Source organism: Lonchura striata, chromosome 3, assembly GCF_050655825.1.
Source record: "Lonchura striata isolate lonStrDom1 chromosome 3, ASM5065582v1, whole genome shotgun sequence".
NCBI classification, from domain to species: domain Eukaryota; kingdom Metazoa; phylum Chordata; class Aves; order Passeriformes; family Estrildidae; genus Lonchura; species Lonchura striata.
In genome coordinates, this window is record NC_140705.1 from 107,156,270 (window position 1) to 107,174,708 (window position 18,439).

The window sequence follows — 18,439 nt, forward strand, 5'->3', positions numbered from 1 at the left end:
GCGCCGCCCGCCCGCACCGCCCAGCCGGGGAGGCGGCGCCGGCCGCGCCCGCCGCGCCATCGCTACCGAGGCGAGAGCGCCCCTTCCGCCCCGGTACCCGCCATGGCGCCGGTCATGTGCGCCCGGCCGCGCCGCCCCGCTCCTCCCTCCGCCCCGCTCCGCTCCTCCCTCCGCTCCCGGCCGTGCCGCCGCCGCAGGCCGGCCCCCAGGTAAGCCCCGGCATCCCCCCCCGCAGCACCGCGGGCGGCTCTCGCCCCCCGGGAGCGCCGGTGCCGCCGCTGTTTGCCGGCGTCCCCGCTCCCGCCGGTGTCGGTGGATCCCGGGGTCCTTCCCTCGGGAGCGCCGTGGGCCCCGGTGGCGGCCGCTGTGCCGGGGGACGCCCGCCAGCCGCGGGGCTGTTGCTGGCGGCGGCCCGGGGGCTGCGGCGGGGAGCGGCGGGGTCGGTGCGATCGGCCGCGGTGGGGCGGTGCCGGCGGCCGGCGCTGCTGCGGCCGCGGGCCCGTGACGCAGCGCCGGGAGCGGCCGGGCCGGGCCGGGCCGGGCACCGCGGCCTCGGGAGCCGCTCGGGGACCGGGCCGGGCCGGGCCGGGGTCCCGCGGCCTCGGGAGCCGCTCAGGGACCGGGCCGGGCCGGGCACCGCGGCCTCGGGAGCCGCTCAGGGACCGGGCCGGGCCGGGGTCCCGCGGCCTCGGGAGCCGCTCGGGGACCGGGCCGGGCCGGGCACCGCGGCCTCGGGAGCCGCTCAGGGACCGGGCCGGGCCGGGCACCGCGGCCTCGGGAGCCGCTCGGGGACCGGGCCGGGCCGGGGTCCCGCGGCCTCGGGAGCCGCTCAGGGACCGGGCCGGGCCGGGCACGGCGCGTAGGGGGCGCGGCGCCGCAGCCGCCGGCCGGACCGGCAAGCCCGGAGGTGCCGGTAAGCACGGCGCGATAGCCGCCGGCGCGATGAACGAGCCCTCCCTGCTCGGTCAGAAGGGTCTGGGCCGTGCCGGGGAATCAGTGCTGGCTGAGCTTCCTGGGTCTGTTCTGGTTTTGTTTGTTTCAGCAAAGCTGCAGGGTGTTTGCAGGGATGAACTGAAGGGATTCCAAAAGTACCACGGGATGATGGAGGTGCTGGGGGGTCTCCGGTCCCGCGTCCTGCTCAGAGCAGGGACAGCTCCGAGGGCACTCCCAGGGCTCGGGGCTTTGTCCCCTGGGGTCGGGAAAGCCTTTGAGGATGCAGAGCACACAACTTGCTTCTCAGTTTCTCTGTCCTCATGGTGAGCTTTTATCCAGTAGGGCCCTCCCATGTTCAGGATGTGCCCATTATGTTCCATCACCCAGCACTGCTCTTGTAAAACTCACTGCAGCGTTTGTGTTATATTTGGCTGCTGAAATTGAAGCAAAAGAAAAGAGAATCGGGTTTATCTCTGCTCTCTTAACCTTCCAGGTCTTATACCTGATATGTGTGTAACTAGATCCATGTTTTCAGTCAGGGTTTGTTTATACCAAAGGCTCCCAAATACAAGCTACTCACAGATGGACCAGACACAGTATAATGATCTCAGTGAATTGAGATTTAGCCTGGAAAAGAGGAAGGAGGCTCAGGAGTGAGGTTGTGGCAAGTTGGGGATCAGCCTCTTCTTCCAGGTATCAAGTGACAGGACGAGAGGAAGTGGCCTGAGGCTGTGCCAAGGAAGGTTCAGGTTTTGCATTAGGAAGAATTTCTTCACAGAAGGGGTTGTTAAACATTGGAATGGGCTGCCCAGGGAGGTGGTGGAGTCACCCACCTCCACCCCTGGAGTTCAGGGAAAGTCTGGACACGTCACTCAGTGCCATGGTTAGTTGACATGGTAGTGTTCTCACAAAGGTTGGGCTAAGTAATCTCAAGGTCTTTTCCAACCCCATTGATTCTGTAATTCTGAGATATTTCTAATGTAATTTAGAGATATGTTCGGCCTTATGCACGAGGTAACAAATGTGGAGTTTTTTTTCCTAACAATGTGTGTGCTCACATAGAGCAAAGTAGGTGGTAGCTTTTTGCCTAACTTAAAATAGTTGCCTCAGAAAGCATTTGTATTTCAAGAGAGTGCAATTCTCACACAAAGCACATGGATGATGAGTACAAGGCATATGGAAGCTTGGCATTTCAAATGGGAAAAAAAATAATTTCAAATTAATTTCCTACTTGCTTGTTTACATTTGGAATATCTTTTTGTGAGCAGAGGAGCAGGACATGTGCAGCACCTCAGCTGTACCTGTTCCTGCAGCTGTTCTTTCCTTTCCACTCTGCAGGTTTGGCATAAACAACATTACAGGAAGAAAATGACCCACTGGTTCCATCGCAACCCTCTGAAGGCTACAGCTCCTGTTTCATTTAATTATTATGGGGTAGCCACCACTCCAGCTGCAACAAAGGTTTGCAAGTAAGTGTACTTGGGACTGGTTTCACTCTGCCTCTTACTGTTTGGGGGACATTCTTAAATGTAATGGTTGCTCTTCAATTTTTGAGCTGAAGATGACTAGAGATGTGTAGGCAGGGAGGCAGTAAGACACTGCTAGCACTGAACATTTGCTTACAGAGAATTAATTCTTCAGTTTTCTAGTCTCTGAGTGCACAGCAAGGCCAATTACAACAATGCAGAAGCAAAAGACTAAACACTTCATTGTCTTTCTGATGACTGTACATCCCTCTGCAAAAGATTGCTTAATTTCCATAAGCGTATAGGGCCTGACTGTTCTGTTGTGGATAGGAGTGTAATGAAAAGGGATCTCAGCCTATTTTGTAGATCTAGTCTTATCTCTTCATCTCATCATCCCATTCTAATGTTGAAGAATGTTCCTGATTGTTACTTCCCTTTCCTCTCTGTGCACCCTGTGTCTTGGTAGGTAAAGGCACAGTTATTTTAATTAGTGCTAGAACAATAGATTGAGTACTGTTTATCCACTGCTGTGTGTCCAGTCATATGTGTCCAGAGGAGAAAGGAAGATTTTTCTGCATTAGTACATTTTTTAAATAAGATTTCTTATGCTTTTCTTTACTTTTGTTTTTTCTCCTCTCATTTAGTGACTTGCGGTTATCCCGAACACGGCTGTTGGAGCTGTTTACAGACTCGAGTTGTAATCCAGAAATGATGAAGAATGCAGCTGACTTGTACTTCTCACTCCTGCAAGGTAGGGAGATTTATTAGCAGTAGTACATCAGGTATCAGTTAAATTTTAATGGCACTTCTCAGAATTGTTAATTGTGCTGATCTACTGTACAGAAGCTTTGCACTCCTCAGGAAGGAAAGTATCTTCATGGGTTCTGTGCTTGATACCAGTGCTAGCTGCTCACCAGGCCTCTTCTCCAAGTTTCAGTGTCCTTTGTGACCCTGCCAGTACCAAGTGCTGGCAGCCCTGCCCTCCTGCCTTTAACCTCATTCTGCTTCCTGTTGGAGGAGAAAACGTTTGTCTTTTAGGTGGTGGTGAGTTGCTCCCTAAGTACAAATTAAGTCTATTAATTAGTTGATATCGTTTTCTATTCAGTGTAAACTGCTGGTTTGTCTAATACTAGACCATAAACTTGTTGCAGATTGACCTTCTACTGCTGCTTGTCTTAGGTGTGTGTATATATGTAGGTGCTCATTAACATGGTATCTGCATTTTCAGTAGATGGTTCATCTGTGCTGACGCATTGCTTTGAAACCTTCCTTCTGCCAGTATTTGGGTGACTGTCTCTTAGCAGTCAGGTGCTCAGCCAGGTTTCTTAGGACAGAGTTTTCAGGAATCAGCTGATTCGTGGAAAGTGGGATCTTTCAGAGTGTGGGAAGTAAATGTTGGTTTAGTGAGCTCCTGGGAGAGTGTAAGCTAATGTCATATCTAAAGGTCAGATAAGAATCCCTGTTGCAACAGCCAAGATTTTGAGAGTTTCTTCAGGAAAATATCATGCTTGGGCACTAAAGTCAGTCTTCTGCATGTGAAAGGAACAAGTATTTTCTGATTTTATAAACATGTGACCCACTGACAGGTGCAGCCCCAGTAGCTGCTATGGCAAGCTCTTGACAGTCTTTAAGACCTTATCAGACCAAGGCCCTTCTTTAGCCTCCCAAAAAAATTTCTGGGCCTGCATATACTAGGATTTGAACATCCCGTAGCATGAGCTTCATCCCACTAACTGGTGTTTTCTGGGCTACTGGACATAAAGAACCAGTTTCCTATACTCCTGGAGATAGATGATGACTAGGTGAATCCCTTTTCCCTCTCCCTGTTGACCATGCAGCTTTTCCTGGAATTTCCTGGTTGCCACTGTGGTGGCAGAGACAGCCACTCCTTCACCTTGAACAACCTCAGCCATCTTGTTCCTGAGCCAGTCCCACTCCCAGCTTGTCACCATATGGGACATGCAGACATCTGCTAGATTTTCCTTGAGCAGTCAAGATTCTCAGAATTGAGTTGGTAATATGCTGGGCAAGCAGTTTCCTGCAGTAGCCAGTTGGTTTTTTCCACATTTTGTTCTCAAGATACTGACGAATAAAAACCTCAGGAGGTAACATGGGGTTTTGAGGGGTTCAGCAAGAAAGATTTCTGTATCTGTATTTATGTTGGTCCATCTCCTTCATTACTTATTTCTGTTTCCTACTTTGAGATTGCCCATTTTATTATTCCATAGGTTTTATCCTTTCACTGGATAACACTTCCCAAGAGTGCAAGTTGAGATACATTCAGAATTTCAAATGGACAGACACATTACAAGGACAAGTCCCAAGGTGCGTGTGCTTTTCTGGGTGTGGGGTATGCAGCTGCTCTCTGCTGCTCTGTACACACCTGCACCTGTGCCAGCACAGGCCTGAAGGGAAACAGAAATGCAGCAAAGTAGTTTCTAAAAAGGTGTTGCTGTGTTTTTGGTAACTGCTATACTGTTAGTTGTTCTGAAGTGTGCATGGCTTTTATGTAAAGCTGTGAGAATGCACAATAATGTTAGAAGGATCCATTGGGTCTCAGTTGATCTATAAACTAAATGAACCTGTAGTTGGCTAGAGCAGTACAAAGAAGAGCCTTGAGGGTATTAGTGAGTTGAGCATGGTAACAAAGCTCACTGCAGTTTAAAGCTTAATTTGGCACTATTGTCTGACCAGGAACTTCTGTGTGTTTGGAGGTCCCAGTGTTGCTGAAGATCTGATTTTGTTCTTGTCCTCTGAAGCTCCGAGTACATGTCCTCTAGGTTCAAACAAACAAATCTTCCGTTTCCAGGAGGAATACAGATCTGTAACCTTCTGAATTAATCACTTGTCTCTTGCTGTTGGAGGTAATTGTGTTGTATAATCATGCCTACAAATTTGTCAAGCTTTAGCTAGAAGTGCTTGACCTCCTCAAAGCTTTAATTCCCCATGGAAGAAAATCTGTTGATAAGGACTTTCTTCTAATTTTCTCACGGTCATGCACACTTGTACTTGTGCCAGCATTAGTCTTCCCACTCCCACATCTTTCTTTTTAAAAGGTTTGCTAGTTTCTAAGCTAAACTGAGCTTGTGACTACAAGTTCAGTCTTTTCAAAGACTCTGTTTTTAGCTTTTGAAATTGCCTGCTATTTGCACGTGCTGTTTGTCTGCAGTTACATAAATAATTGCAATAACATTCATTTGAGAGAGTTAAAACAGATTCTGACTTATTAATTTAGCAGTACAACTTTAAAGTGGACATTCCAGGGCAAGGCTTTCCACAAAATGTGCAATTAAAAAAAAAAAAAAAAAAGGAGATGGAAAAATGTCAGCCACACCCAAAGCTAAACAAATCTCAAGTTACAGTTTTAAAATAAAAGTTCCCAAAAGGGAAGGGTGGGCATCTGAATGGGAGATTCTGAGTTCTTAAAGGAAATAAGTAAGAAAATTGAAGTCTCTGTTCGGCAGTTCAGCAAGTAGGAGGTTCGGAAATGGAAATTGTTTTCATCTGAAATGAAAAATGCTTTATGAAGAGAAATGTTGACTTTTGCAATGTGAACGATAGGAAGAGAGAGATGTGGGAACAAAACTGAATGCATTAAATTTTTGGGGGGTTTTTGTCTGTCTTTCTTTAGTGCCCAGCAGGATGCAGTGTTTGAACTGATTTCCATGGGATTTAATGTAGCTCTATGGTACACAAAATATGCATCAAGACTCGCTGGAAAAGAAGAGTAAGTAGTTTTCTTTTCTTAACAATTCTGCTGCAGCAATATTCCACCAAAGATTTAGCAGCTTCTGGGGATTGCTTGCTACAGGAAATGTCCAGCTCAGACAGAGGAGTTCCAGGAGGGAGTTGGTCTTTACACACAAGCACTTCAGTCCCTTCTTGCCTCTGAACCGAGTGCAGTAGCACCATAGGGCTGATACAGAGAAAGTGTCAGTTGTCAATAAACCCTTCATCAGTCTCCATCTAAATATCCAGGTACAAAACTGAGTTTCTTAAAATCACAGCTCTGCTGATGTTTAGTCCTGTAGGCTTCTAAATCCTTGGCTTGTAACACTGAGGTTCCCTTTTACTTGAGACTCATCACAGGATCTTAAATTTCATTTTTTTCAAGTGAGTTCTATATGATTATTTCATTATTGGACACTGTAAGAAACTCCTTTACTCTGAGGGTTGCACATCTGTGGGACAGGTCACTTAGGGAATTAGTGGGCTCTTGATTCTTGAAGGATTTAAGATTCATCTAGACAAAGCCATAACTGACCTGATTTGCTGTTGCCAAATGTGGTGCCCAAAAGCAGGAGGTGGCACTAAATGACACTTAGAGTCCCTTTCTAACTATAATTTTACCAATTAATTCTATTTTCTCAGTATAACGGAAGATGAAGCAAAAGATGTTCACCGCAGCCTGAAGATAGCAGCTGGGATTTTTAAACACCTGAAGGTAGAAGGACTTTCTTTGCTGTCTGTTCTTCAAGGTGTCTCCAAATACTTGACTTTTTGTCTTAGAGAGGCCTTTGCTACACATACATACCTGAGAGCACCTGAATGATGCAGGAAACAGAAGGGTGTTAATATGTTGTGGTGGCACTCAATCCCTGCAACTCATTCCCAGTGGCACTGGAAGTGTGGTTTGTCTGTCTGTCCATATCATGTCTACAGTGCTGTCTTGGGACCCTCACTCAGTATGTCCCATCCATTTAGGAATGAGGCACTTGTTTTGCACTGGTATTAGGCCTACACTAACTCTGAGACTTGCTCTGTATTTAGGAAAGTCACATTCCAAAATTGATTACACCTGTGGAAAAGGGAAGAGATTTAGAAGCTCGACTCATAGACTCCTACATCATACAGTGTCAAGCTGAAGCTCAAGAAGGTATCTTCAAATAGACATTGGTTGGGTGTGGGAAATGACACCGTGGGTCACTGTTGTCTCATGAATTCTGTTTGGCAGCAAGGCCATGGGTTTTTTAATCTCCTGAAGTACTGTGACATAGTGGGACAAATTGCTTTTAAAGAAAATTACATGACAATTATAGATGGAAAATGCAAAAATCAGTCTGATATTAAAATTGTAATATGGAATATCTTTCACTTTGGAAGAACTTGTGTGTGGCATTACTCTTTTTTTCTTCCCTTTCATGCAACCGTTTAACCACCATGCTTGCCTAACAGATATTCCCAGTTCCTTTACTTTAAAATATGTGCAGCTTCCGTTTATTAGCTAATCTTAAGGCTAACGTTCCTTCAGTTTTTCCATTAAATTGGAATCATTCTATCCAAGAAACAATCTGTCTTGATTCTGCTGTTTGCTTGACTGCACATCTATTTTCTGTTCATGCAGGGGTTTTAAAACCCTAAATGCCTCTGCTGATTTGATGTGATGGGACATTTCAATTAAACTTAAACCATGGTGTGGAACTATTTTGCAGTGACAATTGCTCGGGCTATTGAGCTAAAACACAATCCAGGCCTAATAGCTGCTCTTGCTTATGAAACAGCCAACTTCTACCAAAAAGCTGGTGAGTGTCTTGTTTTGTGTCCTTAGTGACTTGGTTTATGCACTCTTGCTAAGCAGATATACTTCACCCATCCATAAATTGCAATATTAATGCTGTTGTTGGTGGATATGGAGTGTGTATTTAGCTTCTATTTAGCACATTTAAGCCTTCAGTTATCAGCATGTATTTTGATAAGGCTTTTTGGTTTTGTGGGTATCTCGTTCTGTAGCTGATGGTAGGAAATGTTAGTGAAGGAAGACAGACTAGCAGCAGACAAATTGCCTGATGTCAGTGGAGTCTGTTCCAGCTGCCTTTGGGCAGCAGATCATGATGCAGAGCATGGAGAGCAGAGTGGGTTCATTATGTCCCACCATCCAGAAGAGTAAAATGATCTCTGGGACTACTGAGGCAAGAGGGAGAAGTGCAGAAGTATGGGAGTCACTACTGGAACTTAAACTAGGAACAAGCTTTGAAATGCTGCCTAAACATACTTAAAGAAATAGCCATCCACAATTAGTGGATAGCAGTTTCAGGGATTCTAGGGACAACTGCATGATAGCTGCATATTTTGGGGGGGTTTCTCATGGTTTTTCTGTGCTTTTGCAGGAGGAATTTTTGTCCCTTGTTTCTGGATACTTTAGAGTGGGATCTATTGCTAAGTTTAACAATTCTGGTCTTGTAATGTGTTTGGGATTTTTCTTTTTGGGAATGTCTTAAGAATAACTTTACATATGTGTTTACAGATCAAACATTATCCAGTTTGGATCCAGCCTATGCAGGTAAATGGAGGAAGTACTTAAACTTGAAGAGCTGTTTCTATATGGCCTACGTAAGTACTTTGGGTGGCAGTAGTCACAGCTTCTTGTCTGTCTGCCAAGGGCTGCATAGGGAATGGGGGCTAAGTATTGCCTTGGCTTTCTTTGCATACTATGAAGAGGAACTGTGCACTGTCAGTGACATTTGAACTGCTTTTGTGGAGCCAGATGAAATTGCAGCAGTGTGGATTTGTTGTGATCACAGATCTTTAATTGAAGCCGTTCATGTTGAGCATAATGATGCTCTCTGTTACCTGCATCACAGTCTGATCTTAGGCACAGTTCAGAGCTGAGCATCTTTATGAAGGCCCTGAAAGAAACTGCATCAAGTACCAAAAGGTACTGTTCCAAGAGCTGTCCCTCTTTGCCTGATGGATCTCCTAGCAAGTACTGCAGTGCCCTTGAGATCCTCAGCTGCTAAATTTGTTGTGTCTCGTGGCCTGCCACAGCCTGTAATTTGTTGTTTTTATCCTGTACAAAAGGCCCAAGCTAAGGAGTTTACATAATTGTCTTTCTCTTAGGCTGAACCTGTAGCTAAAATCTGCTTGTCTTATGAGCAAGTTTGAGAGGTGAGGGAGGGTCAGAGTTGTGGTACTTCTCCTTTTTTTAAATTTGAGTGATCTGGGCAGTGGTAGATTTAGATAGATTTGTACTGTGAGAACAGACACTTAAGGAAGAGGGGCAGGGTGTGCATTAGTTGATGGGATTGTTCCTTCACCTGTTGTATTTACTAGTTAAACTGGTAATAGATCATAGGCAATTCAGTTCCCACTGGAATACAATACCACCTCCAAGCACAGGTGTGAAGGAATGCGACTTTTTGGGGGTGGAAAAGTTATTTGGACTATGACAAAATATCTCAGACAGCTGAACACCTCATCTCTTCCAGATTCAGTGCTGTTTGTCGCAGAGGGAGTTTTTGAGTAGTTCAGATAGTTTTAGTTTTTAGTCTTAGCTTTGTAAACTTGCCTGGGGTTCATTGTCTCTCTGTGCTGGGGGGATGATGCACACTGCTCCAGTGAGAGCTGGGCTGGCCTGTGTGCCAGTGCTTCAGGTCAAACAGCTTTGTGCAGCTCAGTTACTCTTGGCTAGAGCCGAGACAGCTCGGTTCAGACCAAGTGTTCGTGGTTCTGGTTCATGGTGTTCATGCTGAACTGCACAAATGGCTCAGTGAATGCTGCTTTGACTTGCATTCTCCAGCTGTCAACTACCTGCAGGGAATGGCAGCTTCAAAGAGCTGCAGCTGCTGTAGGGAGCAGGAGAAAGGGGATTGGTGCAGGAAGTGCCCAGTGGTGTTGGTAATGATTTTCTCCTCTCCCATCAGGCATACTGTTACCATGGCCAGACTTTGCTGGCAAGTGATAAATGTGGGGAAGCAATCAGATCTCTGCAGGAATCAGAAAAATGTAAGTGTGGTTGAGAGTGGAGTACAGGATCTGATGATGTCATGCCTGTTCTGTTTTGCTGTATTGTGTTAATTTACTTTCCCATAATCTGTCACCTGATGGAAATCCAGCACACCTTTGAAAAGAGATAGTGTATTTTTATTTTTGTCTTACCAAACACTGTCTTTCATAACATTTCTGCAGAAAATTTTCATCTTCACTTCTTAGACTGGTTTTGAGCTGCCTGCAATACACAATGTAAAAACCAATGATCTGGTCATCCTGTTTTCTGGTTTATATGTTTGAGTAGTGCAGCCATTTCTGCTTTGGAGGTTAAATTGTAAATCTAGATCATGCTTGTTTATTTTTAAACAGTTTCAGTAACTTACTTCTTTTCTATTCATTTGAAAGGTATATTCAGGCATGTTTGTAGTAGCTCAAGGTCTTCTGCCCAGTCTTCTCTCTTCAAAGCTACTTCTACCCCCGGCCTGCACTGCATAACTTTACTGATATGTATAAAAATGCTCAAAACTTCAAAGTGGAAACTTCTACATTAGTTTTAAAAATAAATAAAAAAATGTATTAAGAACAACCCAAGTTGGATTTCTTGGAGTAAAACAAATACTGCTCTGCTGTTCAGAGAACAGTGCTTCTTCTCCCACTCCATATCAGATATTGTTGTTTGGTTTGGGGCATCAGCTGTGTGTGGACACCTTCATACCCTCTGTTTTTCCCTACCATGTGGCACAGTTCTTGGGCTTATTGGTGCATTTTGCCCCACACATAAGAATGCTTTCCCACCCCAAATGCTATTTTTTTCTTTTCCTGTTCCTAGTTACTTGTTGGATGCAGTAAATCTTGGCTGTCTTTCAGCTGGTTTGGTTTTGTTTCTAAGAAGAAAGAGGCCTGACTGGATTCAGGTGTCTTCTAAGACTGAAGCATTGTAGAGCAGAACCATGATTTAAGAGGGTCATGTAAATAATTTTTGTTTTCCTTTCTTTCTTGCAAAGTTTTTGCCAAGGCTGAAGCATTGTGCAAAGAATATGGAGAAACCAAAGGGCCTGGGACTACTGCTAAACCTTCTGGACATCTTTTCTTTAGGAAATTAGGAAGTTTGATTAAGAACACCTTAGAAAAATGCCAGAGAGAGAATGGATTTATGTAAGTAATTCATAGTTGGTACAGCACTTTGCATGAAATTTGCAATTCTATAATTTTCTCTTGGCAGATTTGCAGTGGGTCTGTGCTGTCCCACTCTGTGTGTCCTGTGCCAGTTCAGCAGGGTGGGCTGGACTGACATCTAGAGAGGCTGAGTGGATTTCTTCCCTCATTCCTCAGCCACCTGGTTACTTTTTCTTCTGTACAGGACAAAATCTGCTGAAGTTGCTGTGTTGCTCTAATGCTCTCTTCCTGTCTCCTGGGATTTAGTAGGGAAAAGAGGACAGAGGGGGAAAAGGAGAAGACCAGTAGGTGATTCTGCATTGCAAGCAGGAAAGTCAAAACATGGTGCTGCCTTCAATGAAGATCATGCTTAGGGTGCTAAGAGCTTTACTAGTCCAAGTATAGTTAATATTGTGAATAGGGCTTTCTGTTCATTAATGTCCTTCCTAAAATGGTTTGGAAATACCAAGTTTTTATTTCAGTTGAAAATAATCAAGATTAGTTTGTCTTTAGAGTTGTTTTGCTCATTTATTTCTCCCCTTCCCTCCTATTACAATTTAGTGTTCCATAATAGGTTTGTTATTTCCATTTTTTATGTATAAATAGGGGAACTGACTAGATGGAAAGGATGGTCAAGTACATCAAAGTGAACTGCTTATAGGAAGAGAAATGCTCTGCTCTGATTTGATTCAAATACCCATTGTCAGAGGTTACAACAACAGCATACTGGAGTTTTCAACACATCTGTGTCCCTCTAGAACAAAACTTGGAAAGAGAGAGCAGTGGCTGTTTTGGGGGAGCTGTGTGCAGCACAGGAAGTGAGGCAGAGTGTGTCAGTGTGTGAGCTCCTGCTGGCCTGCCAAGGGCAGAGGGACACCCTGAGTCAGGCTTTGCCCTGTAGCCAGTCTTTGGGGGCTGCTGTGTTGCTGTCGTCCACTGTGGTACATTAGGACTGTTTAGGAAAAGAACTGTCCTCTTCATCTTTGGAAAGTACTTTAAATCCTCATTTATGTTTTGAAGGGTTTTTTTGGACAAAAGATGCTCTTCTCATTGAAGTACTGGAAATAATGGTTATTAAGTAGGAGAAAACCCACCACACAATTAGGGAACAAACAACACTACTGGGAAGGAGTTGCTTTTGTTCTTATGAACCTTACTGGCAGAATGCATGTTAGGCAATGCCTTAATGAAATGGAAGAGAGCAGCAGCACTTGCCCCTGTGAAAACCTAGATTGTTTTGTTTAGAATTGCAAACAAGACTTGCAGACGTGGTGCATTGTATTTTAAATACCTTTCTGTATTCTGTTCCAGCTATTTCCAGAAGGTGCCAGCAGAGGCTCCCCAGCTGGAATTGAAAGCAAACTATGGCTTAGTAGAGCCTGTTCCTTTTGAGTTTCCTGCTTTGAACGCACACTGGACTCCTGAAACAGTTGCAGCATTTGATCTCACCAAGAGGCCAAAGGAGGACACTGTAAGATAATCCCATGTGCTGTTCTTTCCCTCTGGCTTTATTCTGTGTATCATACAGAGTTAGTTTGACTCTTCCATAGCATTCCCCAGCTCAGTGTAAGAAGCAGACACAAGGCTACAACCTAAGCTCATCCTTCTATTGTGCCAGGAGCAAGTCAATTAACCTCTGCCAAACTGCCAGCATCTGGAAAATCAGCTCATTTTTTACCAAGTCCTGTAACATTACAGCATGCTAGAGAAAGATTATTTTTTAGAAAAGGATTCATTGAAAGATGCTGAAACAGTGAATAGTTGTCTTTTCCCTCTTGCCTGGGGCTTACTCAAGGTTTTCAGCCTTGAAAAGAGATGGGTCTATAAGATTATAACATGTAAAGTTAGCTGTGCATAAATACTGTGCAGACACAGTGGTTTGTACTTGTGGTATTTAGTTGGGGTTTTTTTTTCCTTCTTGTTTGCAGGCTAAACCAAAACCAGATGAAGAAGTAAAACCTCTGAAGGAACCAGATATAAAGCCTCAAAAAGACAGTGGATGCCAGATTTCTTAAATGCCATAAGTGCTTTGAATTCACTTTGAAACTGTATTCATAGGACTCTGGGGCTTTAGTTCTGATCTCCTTTTTTTGATTCTCCTCTTTTCATTTTGAAGACTAATTTAATTTACCTTTGTTAATATGTGTCTATCTTGCTTAAGAATGTGGTGGATTTCTAGGAGGTTATTTATATCTGACTTATTTTTTGTTTCAGTGGGATATCATAGAATGAGTGGGCTTACATGTTCCTATTGTGCCTCTAGGGAGTTTCTTTTTGTGGGTTTAGATTTACCCACAAATAGCAAAGGAAGTATCATGATTGTAATGCTTAAGGGTTTTTCCATTACCTTATATGCTATATCATGTCCAATTCTGCAAACAGAAGTTAGCATGAAAAGTTATATTTATTCAAGTTTTGTCATTCAGGCTTAGCACCCTGGTGTGTCTAAATTCACCTAATTGTAGTGAGGGAAGAAAATCTGGGTTAGGGTTGTAACAGTCCTATGGTATTTCACAGGACTTGCACAGAACTTGGGAAACCTCAAGTTCTGCATAACAGGAGCACAATTTATGTTGTGAAACTTAGTCTCTCTTCTTTCCTCTGTAGATTAGGGGTTTTATATCAGAATTTGTAGTAAGGTACCTTAGCTTTTTCTGTCCTTTAATCCAAGTCCTTTCATATCAAAGTGTATCTGAAAGTGATGCAGCAAGCAATATAGAAGTGCTTAAAAGCAAAGCATCCCTGTGTCATTCGTTCAGAGTTTTTGAATCTTCAAAGCTTTGTTAGATTTGAAGGCTGCAGACAGTTCTAATCTCCTGGCACTGGAATTCCTGAAGCTGTCATGCTATGGTAATGGATTTGAAAGTAAGTTGCCATGTTTCTATCTGGGTGGTACCTGTAAAGAGCTGTCAGGAGAGCAGGGAGGTAAGACAAGTTGAAGAGCTGATGGCACAGCTGGGAAGCCAAGCTCTAGGTTTCCTTTATGCCCTGTGTAAACAGTGCTGCTTCTCAGCTTTTGCAATATTGCACTGAAATCAGCTCTTTCTGAAGAAAACTTGCCAGAAGCCAAGCCCAGTCAAGGCTGAGAAAGAAAGGATTTTGTCGAACTTGCTGCTTCCATTTCTGCCTGCTGTGGAAAATGTGACAGCATTCTTTAGTGCTGAGCACTGCAAAACGCCCTTGACAACAAAAACATCTTTCTGATTTGCTGCAAATGCAAAGGCATATGATGCATGTGTTGAAGTGAGAGCCTTGCAATCCCTGGGTACCAGTTGCTGCACTTCTCTTGGCCTAAGAAAGAAACTGAGCAGCCTGACAATGTTCACCCTTCCAGCAAGCATGATGGCAAATGCATTTACTGTGATGTAAACTGTAAACACATTCCTCACTTTGTACTCTTTGTTCACCTTCCACCGTGCTGTAATTCAGTGCTTCTAAAATCCTTAACAGAGCTTGGAGTCACTGAGCTTAGAGAACAGGTGTGTAACTCCTTGAAGGCCTGTGGAACAAAAGCTGCCAAGGAGGTTAATAGGGAACTCGAGATCTTCCTGAGATACTGGACCAAATTACAAAATGTGTTGATGCAAAAGGCAAAGAGACATTTAATGCTGGCTGTTGTGGGTTGATCAAATGCAGATCTCCTTGCTTCACATGATGGATTTTTCTTTCTGTCAGTTCTGCACATAAAACTAAGTGTAAATTGAGCTGAATTTCTTTGGAAGAAGTTTATGTTCTGCAGGGGCCTAAAGGATAATGAGTATCAAGAAGAATACATGCCTGAAATGGCTCCATTTTTTCTGGTGCTGCACGGGGACCTGGAGCATGTTTCATGAAGAGTTACTCAAATCTTTTCCTAACTTGATCACCTGACTTATTAGACTTCTTGCATTGTTAAAAGACCAGCTTGGGATTTGCCAGAGTAGAGTGTGGAGTTAGTTTTCTTATATGAATTTTAATTCTAAAAATGTATTCCAGCTGTAGTCATCAACATTTGTTCAGCCTACCCCCTTTAAGGATCAAGATACAGTTAACTCAGTTTCATAATCACATTTTTTTTTAGCTACTCATTGTTTTTCAGAATTCTTTGTCAATATGTACACATCTCAACTGAATTAGTTTTCTTTCTGTGCAGACTAGATCCCGTTTTCCGTCCTCCCCTCAATTTCCCTTCCATCTGCTACAAACTGTGGCACAGACTTGCCCTCATTTGCTAATGCACATGTAGGTCCTGGGACTCATTTCCAAGGCAGCTTTTACCCATGGGTGGGATCCTGTAGAGAAATATCTTAAAATCAAATTACCAAATCATGACTAAGTCGTTCCCAAACATCTTGGTAGGAAAGATTATTTTATGGACTTGGAATTCTTTGGACGCTTTCTCAAACCAAGTGGTTTGTCTGAATCAAGTTCACTGTAAATAGTTTGGGGCATAACCAAGTGAATTGTGTCAGACGATGACATTACTTAAGCCTAGCTGTGTAACCTCTTATGCCATAGCTGTTTCAGTAAATATTATGTAGTAGTTTAAAAATAGAAGAATGGAACAAATTTATTCACTTAACATGTGTTGCTTTTCAAGACAAACTTTGTTTACTTGTAGCTGAAATCCTGTGGCAAACATTGGAGAGTTTTGCTAAAAAATAAGAAGCTGGAGACTGTTTAGTTTGCAAAGTAGAGAGAGCTGTGAGACAATGAGCAGCTTTCTCTTCTGGTTTTGTTGGGTAGGAGCAGGAATTACTGTAAATAGGATATAGATTAACTGTCCAATATGCTTAAGAATATGAGTGAATGAACTGGGAGTTTCAGTGACTCTGGAAACCCAGCAGCCATGTTTCTTCTCTTAAAGCTCCCTTTAGTAATTTTTAACAGTGAGGTATTTTGAATAGTGACTTTTTAATATTCTAATGCTGCAAGAGCCTGTTTTTGTGGCCTCTCTCTGTTTTTAGAGGCTCTCATGGCTAAGCCTGCAAATCTTGTTGGTGTAAATAGTCTAAAAATTCGTGCCCCATCTGAAGCAGGACAGAACTGCAGCTGAATAAAATACGGAGTGCTGGGCCCTCTGTTTTGTGCTTTAAGAAAAGCAGTCATTGTCTTTAATCTACTGTAAACCAAACCATTAAGCTCTTTGTAGGATTTCTATTTAAATACCTTCCTCCATGTATTTAAATACACTTTCTCCATGTATTTAAATTAACCTCCTCCATGTTTCGTGTTCCTGAGTTTTCAGTAGTTACTCTCCATCCAGCATGTGACACACCTACATCTGAGGGACCTAAACCTGCCCCCCTGGATGCAGATGTCTGCCTCCTACTGGATTTGGTAGAGGAGTTTTGCCTGTCAGCCTAGGGATGGTGTTTGGTCACTTGGATGTTCAGCATGGATCCATGGTGTGTCTGTAACAATGGTGGTCATTTGTACAAGAAGCAGGAAAATGGATCTCTGTGTCTGTGTAGAATAGAGACAACTTTGCACTTTAGAATTTTCTTGTCTTGCAAATTTGGTACAATACCATATGCTTGTAAATACTCTTTCCTGTCATTTTGTTGCACTGATTTCAGTACTGTGTTATGGATAAGGTTTTAATGGGAAACATTACTAAAATGTATTTTTAATTGTCTGTGTGTAAAACAAACTCATGAAGCATATCTCTGCCTTTAGTACTGGGGAACATGAGAGGAGGCAGTAGCTCATCTGTTTTCCATGGGAATTCCAAGAGGTGAAGACTTTCTATCTGTTGGCTGCAGGGTGAAACATTTTATCCATCCTTGTGTCTGTTATCTAAACTGAAGTTTCAGTATTAACATAAATCCTGTTCATGCCTATTAATTATCCCTAAAAAGTTTGTCTCTAAAGATCACTTTTTAATTACCATAGTAACATAAGCTGCATTTTTTTCCTTTTTCTGTGTTTTATCCCTGTCACTGGCCCAGCTGAGGGAGGAATAAAGCACAGTGAGTAAGACTGGCATGGAAAAGCCCCTGCAGTGTGTACCTGTCTCCAGGGTGTGAATGCAGTGTAAAGGCTTTTCCACAGTGACCCTTGGCTTGACTGAGACCTTTCCCTGCTGGTGATGTTCTCAAATTCAGCAAAGGTCCCATGGCAACCCAGGGGACCCTTGATTAGCTTTTTATGTAGGAACGCCTCCCTCTTTTGGTGTTGGTGCCTTCATGGATTACAAGCTTCCAGAAGCCATCTTGTACTCTGGGTAATCCCACTGCAATGGAATCAGCTCTGAGATCACTGACCGAGCAGCCTTACTTTGTGAAGACCGTCACCATGCAATCTTAAGCTTCATAGTTGAAAATTTGTATATAGCCACGAATTTCAGAATACCATTTAAAATAAACAATCTTCAAGTATAATGTGCTATTTCATTATTTACAATTTTACATACAGTAGCAAGAAAGAGACTCTGTCTTGAATGTTACTTTCTGCAATTTAATGCAACTTTATTATTATAGGGAATCCTTAATCCTTGTTTAAAGGAGGACTTAAATAACAAAGATCCATGAATTAGGTGCTTATGGAAGTAGTAGCTACAGTGAAGCATGTCAAGTCCTGGGGCACAAAGAGAGAAGATGGGCTTCCCAAATTCCTGTTTAGAAAAAAGAAAGTAATTAGGCAGAATTTTTACAGCTGTATAAAATCTCAGTACTTGCTGAGGTCTGTGACATTGTGGGATATTCTGTACATTGTGTGAAGGGGGTTATTTGGGAATAACTTCTGATATTCTGGATGATGCCTCACTAGCACAGCAGGCTCAGTCTTCCCTATCTGAACCAGACATGCATCTGCTGCTGTGTGTAGGAGTCCCATCTGTCTCTCCGAGCCATGTGGTGGTCTTTAATAATTTTGTTTCATGCCTCCAATCTTTCTGTCGGGGTTTCCCAAAAAAGGATTTGTTTGCAATGTCCATGTAGAGGGCCCTGGATATAATGCTGCCCTTGCTTTGTTGAATTGCTCTCAAATCTGAAGGTCAGGAACCTTGTCCTTGTGACACTTGGACCCTCTTGTCTGCTGGCTGTGCTTCCCCAGTTTCTGTCAGCGCAGTTTAGTCAATACCTTCTCCCCAAACATTGTCAAAAACTGCACAACAGCACCAGCAGAGCCCTCTCGAAAATTCCCACAGGACCCTGCTGGAGTGATGGCCACCAAGGGGCAGCAAAGCTCGTGTTTTC

At 43.6% G+C, this 18,439-nt stretch overlaps 1 protein-coding gene across 2 annotated transcripts; it reads left to right on the forward strand.

Moving 5' to 3' along the window:
- The first annotated feature begins 62 nt into the window (after nt 1–62).
- Nucleotides 63–17,623, forward strand: BROX (BRO1 domain and CAAX motif containing). Of its 2 annotated transcripts, none has more exons than XM_021552457.3 (13): nt 63–209; nt 2,272–2,402; nt 3,044–3,150; nt 4,628–4,724; nt 6,031–6,126; nt 6,771–6,843; nt 7,170–7,275; nt 7,832–7,921; nt 8,644–8,729; nt 10,040–10,121; nt 11,111–11,261; nt 12,573–12,732; nt 13,190–17,623. In XM_021552457.3, the coding sequence occupies exons 2-13, from the start codon at nt 2,302–2,304 to the stop codon at nt 13,274–13,276; spliced, it is 1,236 nt and encodes a 411-aa protein (XP_021408132.1). In that variant the 5' UTR covers nt 63–209; nt 2,272–2,301; the 3' UTR covers nt 13,277–17,623. The 2 variants fall into 2 exon arrangements, with proteins under 2 accessions (XP_021408132.1, XP_085433317.1); XM_085577191.1 differs by lacking the exon at nt 63–209 and adding an exon at nt 772–913.
- The last annotated feature ends 816 nt before the right edge of the window (nt 17,624–18,439 follow it).